We start from the raw sequence: 21,594 nt of genomic DNA, 5'->3' as shown, positions 1-21,594 counted from the left end.
ATTTCCATTTTACAGAAAAAGTACATCTGGATTAAGAGAGAAAATGAGGGGAGAGGTTCATTGTTGCAGGGAATGAAACTGTATATAGGGATAATAGTTGTTCACTTTTCAGTCATTTTGAAGGGAGCATGCATGAACTGGATCTCAATTAGCTAGCATATTCAGTAGCTTAGCTATCTTTCAGACAGTTTTTAGACTTTGTGGACCAATCTCTCATTAAGCTCAACCAAGCATTGTTTACCCTTCAGTTTCCTCATGGGTCCAATCACACATTGCCTACGAACACCCTTATGGGGTGAAGGTGTTTCTCCCTAACGCCTCCACACATGTCATCCACCTTGCCCTGGTTCCTCCACCTGCTATAATAGTCTGACCCCCCTCGGTGGCTCATCCAGACCCTGACGAGGGGGCCTCAAACCCTCTCCACCAGGAATCTGCTGACAATCAAAGCTGCGCATCCCAACCATTCTACCTCCTCTACATCCCCCCACACACCTGATAATCCCCCCACTCATTATCCCCCCGCCGCTCTCCTCAAATATTCCCCGTCGCTTGTCCTTTGTAGGGGGGAGGGATAGAGGGATGGAAGGAGGATAGAGAGATGGAATCCTCTGCATGCAGATGACTAGGTGCTCTTAATCTTCCCCTCCACTGCCACATGCCTGCCAATACCTCTACACAATGTGCCTTCACCCTCCGGTGGCACCAAGCAGGGCATGGCATGGCATGGCACTGGCCGTTCATTTAACTCATGTCAACCTTGATTTTGTATAATTTCCGACAGGAGTTTTGAAAGTACTGCTCAAGGCAAAACGGGTCCCAGAAAATTGTGCACAATTGTGTACTACATCATCCATTTTGTACAATATGTTACTGCAAAAAATAAATGTTTTATGATATGTTACAAATTCCAATTCGTATTGTACAATATCTTATGAATTTGTAAGTGCTTAAGATCCCAGACTGATTTTTTTAAGCCAGTGGATGAGCCGGGGTGTTGGGAAAACAGCAATTTTTATCGTGAATAAAAAAGTGAAACAAGTGAAACATTAAAAAACCTAGGAGACCCCTTCCATAGACTTACACAGTAGTTATGACAACTTCCAGAGGACTTCCTCCAAACTATCAGAGCTCTTGCAGCTTGAACTGACACGTTGTCCACCCAATCAAAAGGTCAGAGAATTAATCTTGTACTGAAAGCATAAGCTACAGCTAGCACTGCAGTGCATAACATGTGGTGAGTAGTTGACAAAAAGAGTGAAAAATACAATAGTTTAACATTTTTGAACAAATTAAAGACAGAGAGAGCTAACTATGTTTCATAGCATGTATATTTTTTACTTTCACTTTCTTAGCTAACTAGTTTAGCCTACTCAAATACCCTGTTAAAACAGAGAGGGATGCTATGTTAGCTAGCTGTCTAATGCTATCCAACACTGGAACTCTTCCAAGTCAAGGTAAGCTTTTGGTTTATTAATTTATTGCCACCGAGGTCCGCCGGTGTAACTGCTAAACTGCTTGCTGAATACTGTACTGCATGATTGTATCAGGTTTACTAGCGCGTTAGTTCTAGTAGCTACTATATGTTGACTATGACCTTAATATGGTGACAACGATGTAGGCTGTGGTTAGCGTTTATGGTATAAAAGTTTGGCTTGGAAGTTTTTTTTTGCCTGTTCACAGACAGCTGTTGTATTGTGCACTGAAGTCCACAAGTGAAGGGAAAAGGTGAGAGGAGGAGAGAGCGTAGATGCGAGAAGGAATTATATATACAATGAGCAAAGTGATCATGCGGTTTATATTTGGCTGCTAGTTCTGTGTTTGCGTGTGATCAGGAGTGTTTTGATTCTGTTGGAAAACTTTTCTTAAACAGAAGCAAATGGAACGAAATGGGGATAAACATACCTGAATTTCTCCAATAGAAACTAGTTTGCAACTGTTGGACTAATGATTACACCCTAGATCAGCTAGATTCAGGCAAGAGTGTACAAGGCGGTATTGAATGTGTCACTGTCTGTCACCTTAATTACTCTAATTTCTCTCGACCTGTGCACCTACGTTGTAAACTTTTATTTGTAGGCTAGATTGTAGCAACCTCATGATGGGTAAAGGGAAAATTTGAGTATCATCTAGTAGCCTAAACCTATGGATGTTAAATTGAGCTGGGTGAATGGAATATGAATGACAGTCATCCAATATGATGTAATAGAAAAAAGGCCCATATATTTTTTATATCTTAAATGACACCGACCGCCACTGGTTGAATCACATTCAATGTTAAAAATGTATATGATTGTCACACTTAGAGAGCCCTTTTTTCTCTATGGTGTAGTAGGTCAGGGCGTGACTAGGGGGTGTTCTAGTTTAACATTTCTATGTTGGTGTTTTGGTATGGTTCCCAATTAGAGGCAGCTGGTAATCGTTCCCTCTAATTGGGGATCATATTTGAGTAGCTATTTTTCCCACCTGTGTTTGTGGGATATTGTTTTGTGTTTGTGCACCACGTAGTCTCGTTTCGTTGTTCGTTTATTGATATATTTTGTTTTGCGACGTTTCACTTTGGAATAAAGATGTGGAACGCTACACACGCTGCGCCTTGGTCCCGTTCTTACGACAACCGTGACAATGATGGATATTTTTTAAATTATTAAGCTTGAACAGCAGGACAGGCTTGTACATGATTCATCAGAGGTAGGGCCCACGTGTATTACACCATCCATGTCACTCAGTTACAGTATTTGTCATGTACCACAACCACCACCTAAAGTTGTGGCCTCGCTCACTCACACGTCCACCGATAAGGAGGTATCCATTTTAAAACGGCCTTGCAGATGCAATAGCAGATAAGCCACACAATGTTACAACCGGCATATCGCCCATGAACATGAGAGTAGAAGAAGAAGAGAGAGGGCCACGGAAACGATTTGAAGACAGCAAACTTTTGAAGATTACGCTCCTCTCGCCGAGCTCAGGAGTTCCAATTTCAGGCAGAATTTTCAGCCTTAAATATTCCGATTTTTATCAGCTTAGGGAGGAAATGCGACTGCTGTGTGTCAACCGCGGGACACGCTGCCTGCTCGGCCCTGCATCGGGCTAATAACATCAAGATGCTGGTACATTCAGAGCCGGCTTAGCACAACTCACAGAATGAAAGCTATGTGGTGTGTAGGAGTATGCACTGAAGATCTCCAAATGGAAGTCCCTCAAAGTGCTGTTTGACTGGATTTGAAAGTCTATAAGGGAGGAAGGGAGAGAGGAAAAAACATGCCTAAATGTTTCAAAACAGAAAGGAACATATAGGTTGAATGTTTTCCAATTCACCTGGAAAATAATGTCAATACACAAAGAACACCATAGATGGTCTTTATTAGGCTGGCTAATGCATTAATGTCTTTCGGTGCACAGGAAGTTTGATTGAAAATGGCAATCTACTCTGAAATAATCTGCCTATTTTGATTGGTGTCATCAACAGAGCTCTGGAATGAAATTATTGTTATACCGTAGTTCACCTGCTAGATATTCCAATATTATATTACATTTCCCCTATAAGCTTTGCCACTGAAGAAACAAATAGACCTTTGATCTACTGTATCTGTCAAATAACAGTGGCAAACCTATTTAGGTTAACCCTGCAACCTACTGCTGGCTTGCCTCTGTAGTTAAGCAGAGTCGATCCTGGATGGGAGACCAGATGCTGCTGGAAGTGGTGTTCAAATAAAAAAATCAAACTTTATTTGTCACATGCTCAGAATACAACAAGTGTAGACCTTACCGTGAAATGCTTACTTACAAGCCCTTAACCAACAGTGCCGTTCAAGAAAGACTTCAGAAAATATTTACCAAATAAACTAAAGTAAAAAATACTAAAAAGTAACACTATAAAATTACAATAACAAGGCTATATACAGGGGGTACCGGTACCGAGTCAATGTGCGGTGGTACAGGTTAGTTGATGTAATTTGTACATGTAGGTAGGGGTGAAGTGGCAATGCATAGATAATAAACAGCGAGTAGCAGCAGTGTACAAAACAAATAGATGGGCGGGGGGAGTGTCAATGTAAATAGTCTGGTGGCCATTTGATTAATTGTTCAGCAGTCTTATGGCTTGGGGGTAGAAGCTGTTAAGGAGCCTTTTGGTCCTAGACTTGACTACCGTTTGCCATGCGGTAGCAGAGAAAATTGTCTATGACTTGGGTGACTGGAGTCTCTGACAATTTTTTGGGTTTTCCTCTGACACTGCCTAGTATATAGGTCCTGGATGACAGGAAGTTTGGCCCCAGTGATGTACTGGGCCGTACGCACTACCCTCTGTAGCGCCTTTTGGTCAGATGCCGAGCAGTTGCCATACCAGGCGGTGATGCAACCGGTCAGGATTCTCTCGATGGTGCAGCTGTAGAACTTTTTGAGAATCTGGGGACCTATGGCAAATCTATTCAGTCTCCTGAGGGGGAATAGGTTTTGTCGTGCCCTCTTCACAACTGTCTTGGTGTGTTTAGACCATGATAGTTCGTTGGTGATGTGGACACCAAGGAACTTGAAACTCTTGACCCGCTCCACTACAGCCCCGTCGATGTTAATGGGGGCTTGTTCGGCCAGCCTTTTCCTGTAGTCCACGATCAGCTCCTTTGTCTTGCTCACATTGAGGGAGAGGTTGTTGTCCTGGCACCACACTGTCTCATCGTTGTCGGTGATCAGGCCTACCACTGTTGTGTCTTCAGCAAACTTAATGATGGTGTTGGAGTTGTGTTTGGCCACGTAGTCGTGGGTGAACAGGGAGTACAGGAGGGGACTAAGTACACACCCCTGAGGGGCCCCAGTGTTGAGGATCAGCGTGGCAGGCGTGTTGTTGCCAGTAGGGGGAACTCATCCCTCTGGTCTAAGGAGATGCCAAGGGCAGTGAAGGGGAAATTGCCCTGCGTAGGGTGCCTTCTTTTGGATGGGATGTTAAATGGGTGTCCTGACTCTCTGTGGTCATACAAAATCCCATGGCACTTATCGTAAGAGTATGGGTGTTAACCCCGGTGTCATTGCTAAATTTCAAACCTGGCCCCATTCCATCATGGCCACCTAATCACCCCCTCATTCTTAATAAGCATATATAACTCCTGACCTCTCCACCATGATAGCTGGTGTGTGCTGAGCTTTTTGGCACAAAAAATGGCTGTCGTACATCACCCAAGTTTCGTACATCATCTGAGTTTCCCCTCAGACTATGTAAAGCACTTTGAGCACCTACTGTAGGTGGAAAGGCGCTATATAAATCTGATAAATTATTATTATTTATGTTAGCTAACGTTCGTGAAATATTTCCCCTGTTGAACGCGCGTCTGCACTTTATCCAGATTTTATACAGTTTATACACTTTTTAGGTTTTGCAATTTTGTTTGAAACATTTATATTCCTCTCCTTTTCATCCCAGGGAAATGTGTACCCTATTTAGAAAAAAACTACCTAATTATAATAAGAGCTTTTAGATATGCTAATAAGGTTATTTGCATGCGAACCATTCGCCTTTAGGGAATTACACAAATTTCACCACACTGTTGTAGTCTCATCAACATCCATAGTCGAATCTTTAATCTAATTTTAAAAAGCAGGACAGAATGCAATCACATCTGAATCTGTAATATCCAAACCATCATTTGCATAAATACAAAGAAAACAAGAATTGGAGTCAGATTGGGCGACTGATGCTGTTGTATATGGATGGAAAATACTCCTGGGAAATGGTAGGGTGCTTTTTATGTTTATGTGGCACATTTAAATTGTATGAAGGACATTATCACAAAATATACTAAAGAACTATGTCACTAGGAAGTAGCATTTATCATTCAAGGTCATTTTGTCTGGTTTGTATGAAAGGGTGGGAAGTGAATATTCAGAAACACTTTCTGTGAGTCACCTGACTTATAACTGCATTATACGCACTCATGCATTCATATAGGGTCTTATAAGGAACTATTCATCTTTATAATGCATTATGCTTTTTGTTTGATGCATGAATGAATCTATAGCCTTAATGCATTCATAAAAGGTGTTAAAATGAGCTGTGAGCTATTATGAATGCTTATAAGAAGCCTTATATTGCACTATGTGGCATTATAAACAGGCGGTTGATAGATAGTGTTAACCAAAATTCAATGGACATTATTGCACTATGCAAACTTGTCAGACATGAGTTAATTAACTTCTACAGTTCTTTGCTGGATTCATCGATACAATTTCACCATCGGGGGTGAAGACAAAACAAATCAATCTGCAACAATGTCTCTCCCTCAGCAGTATCTGTGCAGTGACCTCTGCTGAACTTATGTCTATAACAATGTCTATGAACGTCCTTCACCAAGCGACAGCATCAAAACCATCTACATTGGGCTTCTGAGGTATTACCCCCACATTTTGTGTGTGTGTGTGCGTGTGTATGAGTGTGTGCGTGTGTGTGTGTGAATGTCGATGTGTGTGTGTGTGTGTGTGTGTGTGTGTGTGTGTGTGTGTGTGTGTGTGTGTGTGTGTGTGTGTGTCTTTCGAATGGTAATAGGATGAATGCTAAGTAAGGAGACTGGGAGAGGTTGAAGAAGGCTAGGCCACGTGATGTGAGCCTCTTCCTAGCCCGGGGGCTATGAGGTCGGAGGACCGCTGTTGGGCCCACCGGCCTCGGGCTGTACGGTGTGGGGTATGTGTGTGTGGTGCCCACTTATATGTCATGACGTTGCTTATACAGAAGGGATGTGTGTTTGTGTGCGTGTGAATGTGTACGATTTTGTAAGTGTGTGTGTGTGTGTGTGTGTGTGTGTGTGTGTGTGTGTGTGTGTGTGTGTGTGTGTGTGTGTGTGTGTGTGTGTGTGTGTGTGTGTGCACAAAAGTGTGTGTGGTGCCCCCGTCCCCAACCTCATTACCGCCTACCAAGCCCTTCTCTCACACATGTTGAATACCCACCAAGGCCTCCTCTTCTCTTACCTTTTGCATTGCAAATCTACCTCTAAGAATGAGCAGTAATTGGATACCCATATTCATCTGTGCTATTGCTATGACTAAGGACATTAAGATGCATAATATTTGGGCTACGTGTCACCTCCGAAGCAAATGTTATTCATTGCATTTCCAGGTCATGTCCAGGAAACTCGGTAACGGGATGGAGAAAATGGAAAGGGGGGAGGGGGGGGGGGGTCAGCCCTTTGGCTCAAGCAAATGTTGTGGTTGTAGTCTCTCAGTGGTTTTCTCCTTCATGATCCTCAATGCGCAATTGAAATCAGAACTACAAAATCAATATTAAAGTGCCATATTCCGACATGTTCTTAACATCGGACACTGAGAAAACCAACAGGGGTCAGTCTCTAAGTCTGGCATTGTGCAGCATGAAGCAATCATATGTGGCATCGATCTTGAAGTCAATCTGTGTTATGCTGTTGATAGTTTGTCAGTATGTGTGTGCTTAGAAAGGATCATGCAACATCCTCAAACACATGGTTTCCTTACCCGACTTTTGTGTAAAGCCACTCGTGAGAGTATTTGGATGAAGTGTGTGTGCTGTAAACACTCATCTGACCACATTCCCTTGACTGCAGGCATCACCTGTTTTCTGTTTGCTGGGAAACCTAGCAGAGCTGTGTTCAAGAGTGCCCAATCGCTGTGTGTCAGACATGTCACTGGAGAGGTCTTTGCACTTCAAAGATTCTGGCTAATTTCTTACTAACACTTCTTATTTAACTACCGTAATTTCCGGACTATAAGCCGCTACTTTTTTCCCACGCTTTGAACCTCGCGGCTTAAACAATGACGCGGCTAATATATGGATTTTTCCCGCTTTCAAATAATAATAAAAAAAAAAAAACACATTCTGTGACGTGCTCAGTTTTTTGGCGGCATGAAGCTTTCATTAGACCAATGAAATTGCTGAACGGGTTAAGGTCAAACAACTTTTTTGTTTACTGTTTAGATTAAATCGAGCGCGCTCAAACTTCCCATCATTCTGATTACGGTAGTCATTTTGTCACCCTCATCATGGCAAAGACACGGAGAAATGCATATGATGCAGCTTTCAAGTTGAAGGCAATTGATCTGGCTGTTGGAAAAGGAAATAGAGCTGCTGCACGGGAGCTTGGTCTGGAGCAATGACTTTCTTGGTAGGCTACTGTTTACTGCAAATTTTTAATTTTTTGTTACAAGCCGTGTTTCGTTAAAGCCTATTTATTTTTGTTACAAGCCGTGTTTCGTTAAAGCCTATTTATTTTTGTTACAAGCCGTGTTTCGTTAAAGCCTGTGTAAAGTTAATTTGTTTCAATGTACCGGTAGGCACCTGCGGCTTATAGACATGTGCAGCTTATTTATGTTCAAAATAAATAAAAAAATGTAATTCAGTGGGTGCGGCTTATATTCAGGTGCGCTTAATAGTTCGGAAATTACGGTATTTGTTTTTGGTGGGGGAGTTAATAGTTTAAATACCGCGGCTGACATTTGGTAGAAATCTGACACTGGCTCAGTATTATCAACAGAGGAACAGGAATGTGTGTGTGTATGTGTGTGTATTTTGTGTGTGGTGGTGGTGTGTGTGTGTGTACGTGTTTGGGTGAAAGTGTTAGAGAAAACGAGATAGAGAGAGAGTGACAATATTTTCTGTTTGTAGAAACCGAGAAATTCAGAGCCAGCCAGCTACATGAGCAGCTTTGACACTGTAGTGCTTTCCCCCTCCCCAGCCAGCCTCATCAATAGCCCGGACCCAGGAGCTAACGATTGTTGTCCGAGGTCATGTCAAGAATTATCGATGACATCTTTTTACCTTGCCTCAGCCAGGGCTCTCAAGGAGCAGGAGGCCTCCTGTTAAGGCTCATCGATCGAACTTAACGTTCCTGCCACATAGTTAGACATGGGCCCTGTTCGAATACCTCAGAAATGCATCCTTCCTTCCTGCCTTCCTTTAAGTAATCACAGATCTGAAAGGGTTGGATTGGAGAAGGTGTGGATGGTATACAGTAAGATGTGATGTGATTAAGTCAAGTGTGGACGGTATAGGATTTAACCACATCAAATGTAACCGCATATGGATTTTCTATCAATACTAAGGGTAATGGTGTCAAACTGTGGTTAGGCCACTGACAGGCTTTGTGTCAATATGATGTAGGCCAATTGTACGCTTTGGAATGGAAATATTTGTGGTGTGCTCTTTGTTAAACACATAACCTTTCCTACATTGGTTCCTCAAACAACTGGCATGTACTTAGTGGTTTATGGTGTAGCCATATTCCTCATAGTTGGTCCAGGGAGGGTCTTAAAGTGGAATTACTTACTGGTACTGACCAGTGGTGCTTTGGGAAAGGGGAAAATGTGTCCCTACCATTCTACAAGGAAAGTTTTGTTGTCCATTTGGGTGTTATATTTGACCTGATAAAAATACAGGTCTTGTTAATTGACCACTTGGTTGTCCCCCAGAGTGTGGGTGTTTGTGCGCACATGTACGTGTGTGTGTGTGTATTTACGGGTGCATGTAATCTGGTTGTGTTAGGTAGTCTACTGCATTCCTTGAGGAATGGGAGACTTGATAGACCACTTAAAATACTGTGCAATAATTGGAATTGCTTTATCTTTTAGTCTTTAAATTTGTTTTATTTTTTATTTATTTAACTAGGCAAGTCTGTTAAGAACAAATTCTTATTTTACAATGACGGTTTATCAGGGAACAATGGGTTAACTGCCTTGTTCAGGGGCAGAACGACAGATTTTTACCTTGTCAGCTTAGGGATTCGATCCAGCAACCTTTTGGTTACTGGCCCAATGTTCTAACCACTAGGCTACCCTCATTATAATCCACATAATAATTCACATTTCCTGCTGCTGCAAGATTATGTTCCTACTGTGTAATTTTCCATTTAATTACCAACCCTGCATTTGCAATTAAAATGAGGACCAATAAAAGGGACATACCTTTTAGGTGATACCACTTGGAACGAGAACACAAGCCAGGAAGAGAAATCAGTGTACAAATCACACTCACACACACCCATCATCCTCAATTTGTATGATTTGGACCAGAGCTCGTCAGATTAACTAAAATGTGCAATTTCAGAGCCAGGATCCATTCTGGGGGTGGTTGTACAAAAATGCCTTAGAAGATGTGAGGTGAGATGCGAACCATTTGGAGGACATAGGTGTCGATAGAGGGTTAATAATATCATTAGCAAGATGTTGTGTTGAGTTATGTGGGGTGCTGGCTGAGTTGACGGGTGGTTGTGTTTTAGAGCCTCCCAGGGCACTTTTCCACACACGTTGGTGCCAGGCCGGGTCCTAGGATAGGATGGGATGAGCTCACTGGTGGAGCACGCCCGTCATCTGTGTCTCCTTGTCTGTGTCTGGGGGAGAGATGAGAAGCCGTTCATATCACTTCCTCTCTTGTCTGGCTGTCTGGGTCCTTGTGCTGTCTTGTGCACTTGTATCCCCTCAAACTCAAAGACACTGTTTCTATTCAGAGTAGAGCAGAGGAATTCTTTATGGAAATGGTGACTGGGTATAATATACAGATGTAGGATCTTAATTTGACCACCCTGTTGCAGAAGATCTTTCCTGTAATGCAGGACATTTTAAACTTGTAGTGTATTTGAGGTTTAAAAATGCTTCTGAAGTTTGTAATATATTTGATTTTCCCTTAGGAAACATGTATCAACCCCTACAAAAATGTCCATTAAGCGTGATTATAATCCACATAATAAATCACATTTCCTGCTGCTGCAAGAATATGTTCCTACTGTGGCAAACTGGCTCAAATTAAGATCCTACATCTGTATGGCTGTTTGTTAAAGTACATTTGACAATGTCACAGTTATTTGCATGGAAGCATGGGAATTTGTGCCCTGTTTTTGCCCTTTCTGCCTGTAAAATAGAGTTGAAATGGTTCAGTCCAATGCGACTCCTTGTGTCTAGCCTTGTTTTAGTATGACTCACAATCTCAATCTGATTTAACTCCTAGACCTCTCTGGCTGTTAACAATTATACCTGCCAAGTTCAGACTTCTTAGTAAGCATGACAAATACTGTATCATCTAGTCCACAGTACCGCTCCCATTTTTCCTGTAACCACATCAGCAATTAATGTGATTCATACCCTAACATCCAAAGGGACCTTCATTCTCATGACTATACATGCTGTTTCACTGATGTTGTGCTTTACATGGGAATAGTGTCTGTGTGTGGTGTGTGTGTGTGTGTGTGTGTGTGTGTGTGTGTGTGTGTGTGTGTGTGTGTGTGTGTGTGCACACGTGTATGTGTTTTCTTGCGTGTGCATGTGTGTGTGTGTTAACTCCAGAGACCCTATAACTCCATCAGGTACAGTACACAACCCTGTGGGACTCCTCCAGTTCTGGACAATAGCAATTAGTCCACTGACTGGAGCTTTAATTGGACACTGGTTGGCTTGGTTTCCTAACTACAACCTACCATCCACTACATGGGGAAAACAAGGGCACTGATCCCTTATTATGTTATCTTGTTAAGTGTTATTATAATGTCACCTGTTCTGTGATGTTGCATCTGTTGTAGGTCCATTTGTGCATTACTTTTGCACTTTGTGAGGTGCTATGTAGTTTAGCATTTTACGAGAGAGAGACAGAGAGAGAGATCATAGCAGCACCTGGCAGTTGTCTGGTGCAATAATAAACCAGACAACTGCTGCGCACTCATTCTCCACACAAGATGCATTTTACATACTGTACAGCAAGTTAATAATTTTCTTGATCAACTGTATGCGAAGGAGATGTGTCACGCTGCACGAGGCAAATGGTTTCACACCAGATACTGGTTTTCTGATCCACGCACTCTCCCTCAACCTGATCAAGACAAAGGAGATGATGGTGGACTACAGGAAAAGGATGACCGAGCACGCCCCCATTCTCATCGACGGGGCTGTAGTGGAGCAGGTTGAGAGCTTCAAGTTCCTTGGTGTCCACATCACCAACACACTAACATGGTCCAAGCACACCAAGACAGTCATGAAGAGGGCACGACAAAACCTATTCCCCCTCAGGAGACTGAATAGATTTGCCATAGGTCCTCAGATCCTCAAAAGGTTCTACAGCTGCACCATTGAGAGCATCCTGACTGGTTGCATCACTGCCTGGTATGGCAACTGCTCGGCCTCTGACCACAAAGCACTACAGAGGGTAGTGTGAACGGCCCAGTACATCACTAGGGCCAAGCTTCCTGCCATCCAGGACCTTTATACCAGGTAGTGTCAGAGGAAGGCCCTAAAAATTGTCAAGGACTCCAGACACCCTAGTCATAGACTGTTCTCTCTGCTACCGCACGGCAAGTAGTACCGGAGTGCCAGTCTAGGTCCACGAGGCTTCTAAACAGCTTCTACCCCCAAGCCATAAGACTCCAGAACATCTAATCAAATGGCTACCCAGACTATTTGCATTGCCACCCTCCACCCCCTCTTTCACGCTGCTGCTACTCTCTGTTATTATCTGTGCATAGTCACTTTAATAACTCTACCTACATGTACATATTACCTCAATTACCTTGACTAACTGGTGCTCCCGCACATTGACTCTGTACCAGTACCCCCTGTATATTGTTATTTTACTGCTGCTCTTTAATTACTTGTTCCTTTTATTTCTTATTCTTTTTCATATTTTTAAAACTACATTGTTGGTTAGGGGCTTGTATTTAAGTATTTCACTGTAAGGTATTGTTGTATTCGGCACATGTGACTAATAACATTTGATTTGATTGATTTTTAAAGTATCTGTGACCAACAGATGCATATCTGTATTCCCAGTCATGTGAAATCAATAGATTAGGGCCTAATTTATTTATTTCAATTGACTGATTTCCTTACATGAACTGTACCTCAGTAAAATCTTAGAAATTTTTGCATGTTGCATTTATATTTTTGTTCAGTATACATAGAAACGCACCAAGCATGGTAAAAGTGAAAGTAGCACGGATAAACCACCCACTAAAGCTGATTAGGTAAATACCTGGGTGTTCATAACACTTCCCAGAGTAGGAGTGTTGATCTAGGATCATGTCTGCCCCGTCAATATAGTCTTATTCATCATGGTCTCAAAAGCATAACTGTAGCTCTCCTACTCTGAGATGCTTTATGAATACAGCACCTGACCCTGGACCAGCAATTAGCCACTTCTTATATATATATATATTTTTTAAACTAGGCAAGTCAGTTAAGAACAAATTCTTATTTACAATGTCAGCCTACCCCGGCCAAACCCAGATAACACTGGGCCAATTGTACGCCACCCTATGGGACTCCCAATCACAGCCGGATGTGATACAGCCTGGATTCAAACCAGTGACTGTAGTGACACCTCTTGCACTCAGAGTGCCTTAGACCGCTTGCGCCACTCAGGAGACCAACACCTGATGTTTAAATGATAATGTACTCATTTATTTATTATACATTTTTTTTACCCCTTTTTCACCCCAATTTCATGGTATCCAATTGGTAGTTACAGTCTTGTCTCATTTGCAGCGATGAGGTCAAGAGCCATCTGTCCTCCGAAACACAACCCTTGACACAATTCCCACCTAACCCAGACCCCAGCCGCGCCAATGTGTCAGAGGAAACGCCGTACACCTGGCAACCGTGTCAGCGTGCACTGCGCCCGACCCGCCACAGGAGTCACTAGTGCGCGATGGGACAAGGACATCCCTGCCAGCCAAACCCTCCCCTAACCCGGACGACGCTGGGCCAATTGTGCGCCGCCCCATGGGTTTCCCAGTCGCAGCCGACTGCGACAGAGTCTGGACTCGAACCCTGAATCTTTAGTGGCACAGCCTTAGACCACTGCGCCACTCGTGAGGCGATAATGTACTCTTAACACTATGTGTGTTTGTGTCCCCCTGCAGGTCTCCATGTGAATCTGTCCCATGATGCAACATGTGTCCCCAGCACTAACAATGATGGCCACTCAGAGCGTTCCTCCACCATCGTACCAGGAGAGCCAACAGGTCAGTACACCACTAGTTGTCAGCTCAGGGTTGGGGTCAAAGCAGTTTTTATTTCAGTCAATTAAGGAAATGGATTAGAATGTAAGTAATCAATTGAAAATTCCTTGCAGAAAACATTCTAGAGTATTTTATTTGTCTTAAGTCAAATGCACTTCCAAACAAACATTGTTATAAGAGTTTAAAGTATAGGCTAGACCTAACTGCAGATCTAGGAGCAGTTTACCCTACCTCAATGTCAGCCTTAGACCAACAGGGCAAATCCACCACTTTTCAACTTCATTTTCATTATCTCCAACACAATAACAGTGTGAAAACGCTGCTTTTTTAAGTTTTGTAGAAAAAATATGTAAAGTAAATAATTATACCATATGACATCACCCTAAGTTAAAACATTTCAAAAACATTGATTTTCAAATGCTATGAGATTTTGTATTTATTAGTGATCCCTTTTAGCTGCTGCCAAGGCATTTTTTAAAAACTTTTTCTCGTATCTTTTTAACCACAGATCATAGAAATGCGCCATTTTCACATACACTACCGTTCAAAAGTTTGGGGTCACTTAGAAATGTCCTTGTTTTTGAAAGAAAAGCACGATTACAGGCTCAAAATGACCAGAAACAAATAACTTTCTTCTGAAACTCGTCAGTCTATTCTTGTTCTGAGAAATGAAGGCTATTCCATGTGAGAAATTGCCAAGTGTTATACAGTGTAATACCAGACACAGTGTTATACCAGATCTTAAGTTTCTTGGCAAGAACAAGAATAGACTGACAAATTTCAGAATAAAGTTATTTGTTTCTGGCCATTTTGAGCCTGTAATCGAACCCACAAATGCTGATGCTCCAGATACTCAACTAGTCTAAAGAAGGCCAGTTTTATTGCTTCTTTAATCAGGACAACAGTTTTCAACTGTGCTAACATAATTGCAAAAGGGTTTTCTAATGATCAACTAGTCTTTTAAAATTATTAACTTGGATTAGCTAACACAACGTGCATTGGAACACAGGAGTGATGGTTGCTGATAATGGGTCTCTGCACGCCTATGTAGATATTCCATAACAATTCTGCCGTTTCCAGCTACAATTGTCATTTACAACATTAACAATGTCTACACTGTATTTCTGATTAATTTGATGTTGTTTTAAGGGACAAAAAATGTGCTTTTCTTTCAAAAACAAGTGACCCCAAACTTTTGAACGGTAGTGTATGTAGACGCTGGTATGGTGCTGGAAATAATGAATATGTGACCGACCGCCTTGATTCAGTCTAATGTAGTAAAATCTGAAATTGTGTTTTTTACATTAGATAAAAACAGAGACACAGAGCTACAAAATGGTATATCATACACTACATTTGAGGAAATGTTGATAAACTTTTAAGAAAATGGCCTTTGAATGTTTTGGTACCTACTGGAGAGCTCTTCTTTGTCTACACCCATTCAGAATCGTTCACACCCTCTTAAGCTTTAGCCCCACCCATCTCTTTAAGGGTTGATCCGAGCGTTCTGTCCTAACAACACCAGTCAAGCACCCAAGCTAACTGGCTAATGTGGCAAGCTTGCTAGCTACTTCCAGACACAAATGAGAGAACAGCTCACTCTGACCATTTTACTCACCCTAGCAGAGCTGGTTAGGCTGTTTTTATGTAATCCAGAGCGCTGGTGACTGCAACTGTGCTGCTGCCTGCAACAATTTATGCTTTTTTAGCGTTTACTGACACCGGCCATATTCAGCGGGTGTTGAGCATTCGTAAATTCATCAGTTATTCAGACGAGAGTGCTCTGATATCGGAGTAGATAGCCAGAGCAAATTTACCAACTTCGTCTATCAACAGTTGTCGCAGTGACATTCTGAGACAACAATAGTTACTTGTATAGTGGAGTCGTTTGTTAAGCCATGTAGCTAGTTAGCTAGGTAAACAATGAACCATAATCCCAAATCATGACGTTACTACCCTGCATGAATCTGAAGGTAGCTAACCAAACAGGTTCAATGTTAGCTAGCTAACATTAGGCTATAACTAGCAACGCAAATGTATCTGAGATATGAATAATAAGATCATACACGTAACGTTAGCTAGCAAGCCAGCCAGCTAACTTTAGCTAGCTAGCTAACAGTACACTTTAACTTGAAAGGAAAAAGGCTTTCTGTCTAAATTTGAAACGTGTCTTATCTGAAAATGTAGCTAGCTAGACTATCTTACCCGTGTACATCAAGAATGGACGCTTCTCCCTGTCACAGATGCCATGGTTGCCCTTAGTTTGAAGATGTAATCCGGAGACAGATGTTTTCTCCATCTCCTTAGCTATTATCCTCTAATTCCACTGATTTCAAAACTCGATCCTCCAGAAAGTGGAGAGCAACACTTATGCAGTTCTACTACGTGATATATTTTCAAAAAAATACGCATTAGAAAGGATTACCTCAACATACTGACCAGCTCAAATAGACAGAAGCGTGCTATATGGCTGACCAATTCGAACTGATCTCTTAGCATGTCCAGCCCATTCATTATCTCAGCCAATCATAGCTAGCGAGAAGGTTGCTCACTTTTTCTGTTGCTTAACATATGGCATACAAGTTTGTTGTTAAGGCACATGAAAGTTCACATGTTCCAGAGGGCATTTCTGCCAAAAAAACGCATTTTGATAAAAATAAAAAGTTTACGTTCAAATGGCTTTCCTGTGAAGTAGTGACCCGCGACATACGCCTAGTTTCCTGACACGAGTCACATATGAGGTTGAAAAGTGGCAGAATTGCCCTTTAACCTTATCCTAGCTAAGCAGTATCCTAGAGAAGGAAGTAGAGCAGGTTCAATCAGAGCCTAACCATCCCCCTCCCTGTCTCCACTCTACCACTGTCTCCTTCCGCCCAGAGGATTAGTGACAGGGGAGAGCTCCCAAGCCACAGTCAGTGCAGGCAACAAAATGCAAATGAGGGCTAGTTAAGTGTGAAGAAGCTAATTTATTTCCCATTTGGAGCCGAGATTAAGATGCTTCCTTCCCAAACCAACACAGGGGGGATGAAGGACCCATTTCCTTCTCTCCAAAGGCTGAGGGGGAAAAGGAGACAAGAGGAGGGGGTGGGAGAAGGAGAAAGAGGTGGGGGTAGGGGATCGACACGATTGAAGAGATGCATTGTACACATCCAGACCATCACATCAAAATAACACTCCCCTCTTTCATAGGCCATGCGGAAAGATCAAGCTGGTTGTCTATCCACTCTCATGTAGTTCACAGAATCTGATATTGTGTGTGTGTGTGTGCCTGCTAGAGATGAGATAGTGGAACACAAAACCAGTTTTCTAAGTAGAAAGCCCAGCCAGAAGATGGCTAATGCACATACAGATCTGGGACCAGGCTACCGGTGTATGTAGTTGACAGAGGTTCTGAATGCATGAACAGATCTGTGACCAGGCTACCAGTCTATGCAGTTAACTGTGGTTCTGAGTTAGCTAATGCACAGACAGATCTGGGACCAGGACTACCGTTCTATGTATTGAAGTTCACTGTGGTTCTGTTTGCTCTGCCCTCAGATGACGGGCACCACCCAACACAACTCCAAGGCCCAACAGGTCCACATCTCAGCATCCTCGGAGGCTGGGAATACCCCCATCAGTGTGACCCTTGACCCCCAGGCCCAGCTGGAGTCAGATAAGCGGGCCGTTTACAGGTAAGACGTGGTCTCAAAGCATACATTTGCGCAATATACTGTACATTTTCTGTGCTATATACTGTAAATTCTCTCTGTTAGTTCATTCAAACTAAGCTCTCCAAAAAGTGGTAAGGCAAAACTCCCTTGAGGAGATTTTGAGAACCATCAGGCATTTAAAAGGACACCTGTCCTCTTCTGTTTGGTTAGGGTTAACATGCAGTGGCTTTAAACAGTAGTTCTGTAAACACACGCATGCACCCACTCCTGCACGGACGCACGCACACACACGCACGCACGCACGCACGCACGCACGCACACACGCACACACGCACACACGCACACACGCACACACACACACACACACACACACACACACACACACACACACACATTCAGTACACACGCCCAATGCTAAGGTAAGATTGAGCATGATGATGGTTGGTTTTCTCTATTTTCTCCAGGGCACTGGGTTGTGTGTAGCCTATTGTGTGGTACATAACGTGTAAGGAATGATCTTTTCAAGTGCAGTATCACAATTAGGAAATCCTTGTAAGAGTAATTAAGTGAATAGACAGTTGCTGCCAACTGAAAACTAAACATACATTTTGAAAAACATCCTCCTCTCCCAACTCATCACTTGAATATTAATGTACTTTCATAATGGGCTTTTATTATCTGTTAATGAAGGAAATTATTCACAGAACACAGACATGTGTAATATGTTCAGCAATCTCCCAATGTGAAATCATGCTACAGCAACAAACCGCAATTTTTGTGCTACCAAGAAAAATAAATCTTCTCCCCTATACCGTCTTCAGCAAACTCTATGATGACACTGCATGCTCTTTGTTCGGCTCACTGCCCTGGCTCCTTGGCTCTCCCCTAGTGTGGTTATCCACTGCTCTTGTCTGAGCGTGCTCTTGGCCCCATGGTTGGCCGGCTCAGGCCCCTTAGGCGAGTGCTGTGAAGGCCTCGCCAAGCCTGGGGCAGAATTTCTAAGCTCCTCTGAGATACAAGGCTTCTCTTTGATGTGAGCAGCCAGCCTGAGAGGGGCTGTGGGCGCTGGAAAAGACACTCAGCCCCAGGCCCACGCTGCCTATTCACTCATTATAGTCCCTCCTGAAAACACACTCACAGGCGGGCTCGCAGCCGTGCTCACACACACATGAACTCACACACACATGAACGCACACACACCCACAAACGTATGTACAGTATATTCATGCACACATACACACACACGCACACAGACCGCTAACCCTACCACTTGAAGGGTATGAAACTGAAAGCAAAAAAGGGGCTTCAAAACGTTGCCTTTTCTTCCTCTTTGACACTTCCAAATGTTCTTACAACATTCTAAACATCCACAGGAAGAGGAGACAGCTTCCTGTCTCCCACTTTATTGATAATCTCCTGTAGTGTGCTCACACCATGCAGCAGCACAACACATGTTGCTGCAATGCCAAAAGCTAACTCGACAGATATATTGTGGGTTAAATCAAATCTGAAATTAACATATTCTGTTTGTGCCAATTAATGAACACATTTTGGAAACCTTCTTGGATTAAAGACAGAATGCTTGTTTTTATATTTGGATGGCCTCGATGACAAAATGCTGTGCTATAATTAATAAAAGACTGATACGCAACTTTAAAGCATGTGCTCAATGAGTCAAATGTAGCCTCCAAATCCATTGTCTCGACTCCCTCCCACTACCGTCAATGCTGCAAGGGAAATTTATACTGTACGTTCTCAATCCCAAAAAAGCTGCTCCTCCCCTGTTCTGCACTGTTCCAATTCTCCGCCGCCATTTGGGGGTTGGAAAGTTTTCAAAGTGATACCAGAGTTTGAATTAGCATCCCTGTAATTTATCCAGGAAGTTTGCAGCATCTCTCCCTTATTAATGTTTGTGCACACATCAGTTCTTTTCACTAATGGCCTGGATAGTGAGTTTGTTGTGCGCGGAGGACCTGTCTAGCGCCTCTATTCTCTTTGACGAGTCGTCGCTTAATTATTACAGGCGGAATCAACTTGTGATGGCTGTAATTAGCCTAACGAGTTACGAAGCTCCCAATGAAGAAGCGCTAGATTGGGCTTGTCTTATTAGAGAGCTAGCAGGCGGTCTGTTTTCCAGAGGTCGCTCCACTCTGCCCAACTGATGGAGGCTGAACAAGAGGCATTTTTTGTATTTGTTGTGTACGTCTTTGTAAGTGAAATGTTGGTTGGGGAGATTTTAGCTACTTTGTTTTGATATGTAAAACGGTAGTAAAACTTAGATGAACTGTTTGTTTGCTTGTTTCACAAGGAAAACAGGAACACACAGTATCTCACAGAATCAATGTGCCAACTATTTCCGCCTTCATGGCTGGGTATATTGAGAAAATGTTCTGTACATAAAGAAGTTTAAATACATGCAGTGAACTTGAAATCTACAGTGCTTTTCCACATTTTGTTGTGTTGTGCCTGAATTTAAAATGTATTTATGTCACTGGCCTACACACAAGACCCCATAATGTCAAAGTGTAATTATGTTTTTAGAAAATCTTACAAATTAATAAAAAATGAAAAGCTGATATTTCTTGAGTTAATAAGTATTATGGTGTTATGGCAAGTCTGAAAGTTCAGGAGTAGAAATGTGCTTCACAAGTCATATAATAAGTTGCATTGACTCACTCTGTGTGCAATAATAGTGTTTAACAAGATTTTTGACTGACTACCTCATCTCTGTACCCCATACATACAATTATCTGTAAGGTCTCAGTCGAGCAGTGAATTTCAAATACAGATTCAACCACAAAGACCAGGGAGGTTTTCCAATGCCTCGCAAAGAAGTCCACCTATTGATAGATGGGTAAAATTTTTAAAAAGCAGACACTGAATATCCCTTAGAGCATGGTGAAGTTATTAATTACCCTTAAGGATGGTGTATCAATACACCCAGTCACTACAAAGATACGTGCGTCCTTCCTAACTCAGTTGTCGGAGAGGAAGGAAACTGCTCAGGGATTTCACCATGAGGCTGTCATGGAAATTCTTACACAGGGACACTCAAAGTCAATCTTAAATTAATCATCCTTTATATGTCAGTGCGCTGGAGAGGTTCCAACCAACTCAATGCACCATAGTACACATGTCAATCAGGAGCTCCCCCTGGGAAGTACCAGCAGTTGTCTTATATATGGCTATACACAGACAAGTTATATTTGCAGGATTTATCATAATTAATGAATCATTACCATTTTGTTTCATTCATGTGACTGACCAATACTGGTTCATAACATGTCATAGACCAATACCTCACGAGGCTTCTTCTCTCTATGCTGAGACCCTGAAACTGAGATATCTTTCATTCGTTCTCAAAACAAGGTCTGGGTGTACTTCCAAATTGTAGATACTGATAAGTGAGGATTTGTTAAGTCAGTCACTTGCATGAACACAGAAATTGGTTATTAGAACAGCACATGAACAGAACACAGAAATTAGTTATAAGAAAAGCAAACATTACAATTCCCATTACAAGGCCAATGGTGACTTTAAAACAGTTACAGTTTAATGGCTGTGATAGGAAAAACTGAGGATGGATCAACAACGTTGTAGCTACTCCACAATACTAACCTAAATGACAGAGTAAAAAGAAGGAAGCCTGTACAGAATAAAAACAGAGTGAAAAAGAAGCAAGCCTGTACAAAATACCTGTTTGCAATAAGGCAATAAAGTAAAACTGCAAACAAATTGGCAAAGAAATTAACTTTATGTCCTGAATACAAAATGTTATGTTTGGGGCAAATCCAACACAACACATCAATGAGCACCACTCTCAATATTTTTCAAGCATGGTGGTGGCTGCATCAGTTAATGGATACGCTTGTCATCGGCAAGGACTAGGGATTTTTTTTTAGGATAAAAAGAAACAGAAAGAGCTAATCACAGGCAAAATCCTAAAGGAAAACCTGGTTCAGTCTGCTTTCCAACAGATATTGGGA

At 42.2% G+C, this 21,594-nt stretch overlaps 1 protein-coding gene across 1 annotated transcript in view; it reads left to right on the top strand.

The window, feature by feature from the left end:
- The window catches only part of LOC106567647 (pannexin-3), a 104,475-nt gene that overhangs the window by 47,251 nt on the left and 35,630 nt on the right, over positions 1–21,594 (top strand). Inside the window, exons 3-4 of the mRNA XM_045693501.1 lie at positions 13,857–13,958; positions 17,493–17,629. Coding sequence (XP_045549457.1) covers positions 13,878–13,958; positions 17,493–17,629 — 218 coding nt within the window. The 5' untranslated portion in view covers positions 13,857–13,877. The remainder of the gene's footprint in view (positions 1–13,856; positions 13,959–17,492; positions 17,630–21,594) is intronic.

Source organism: Salmo salar, chromosome ssa13 (genome assembly GCF_905237065.1).
Source record: "Salmo salar chromosome ssa13, Ssal_v3.1, whole genome shotgun sequence".
Taxonomy (NCBI): domain Eukaryota; kingdom Metazoa; phylum Chordata; class Actinopteri; order Salmoniformes; family Salmonidae; genus Salmo; species Salmo salar.
This window is presented reverse-complemented; position numbering and strand designations above follow the sequence as displayed.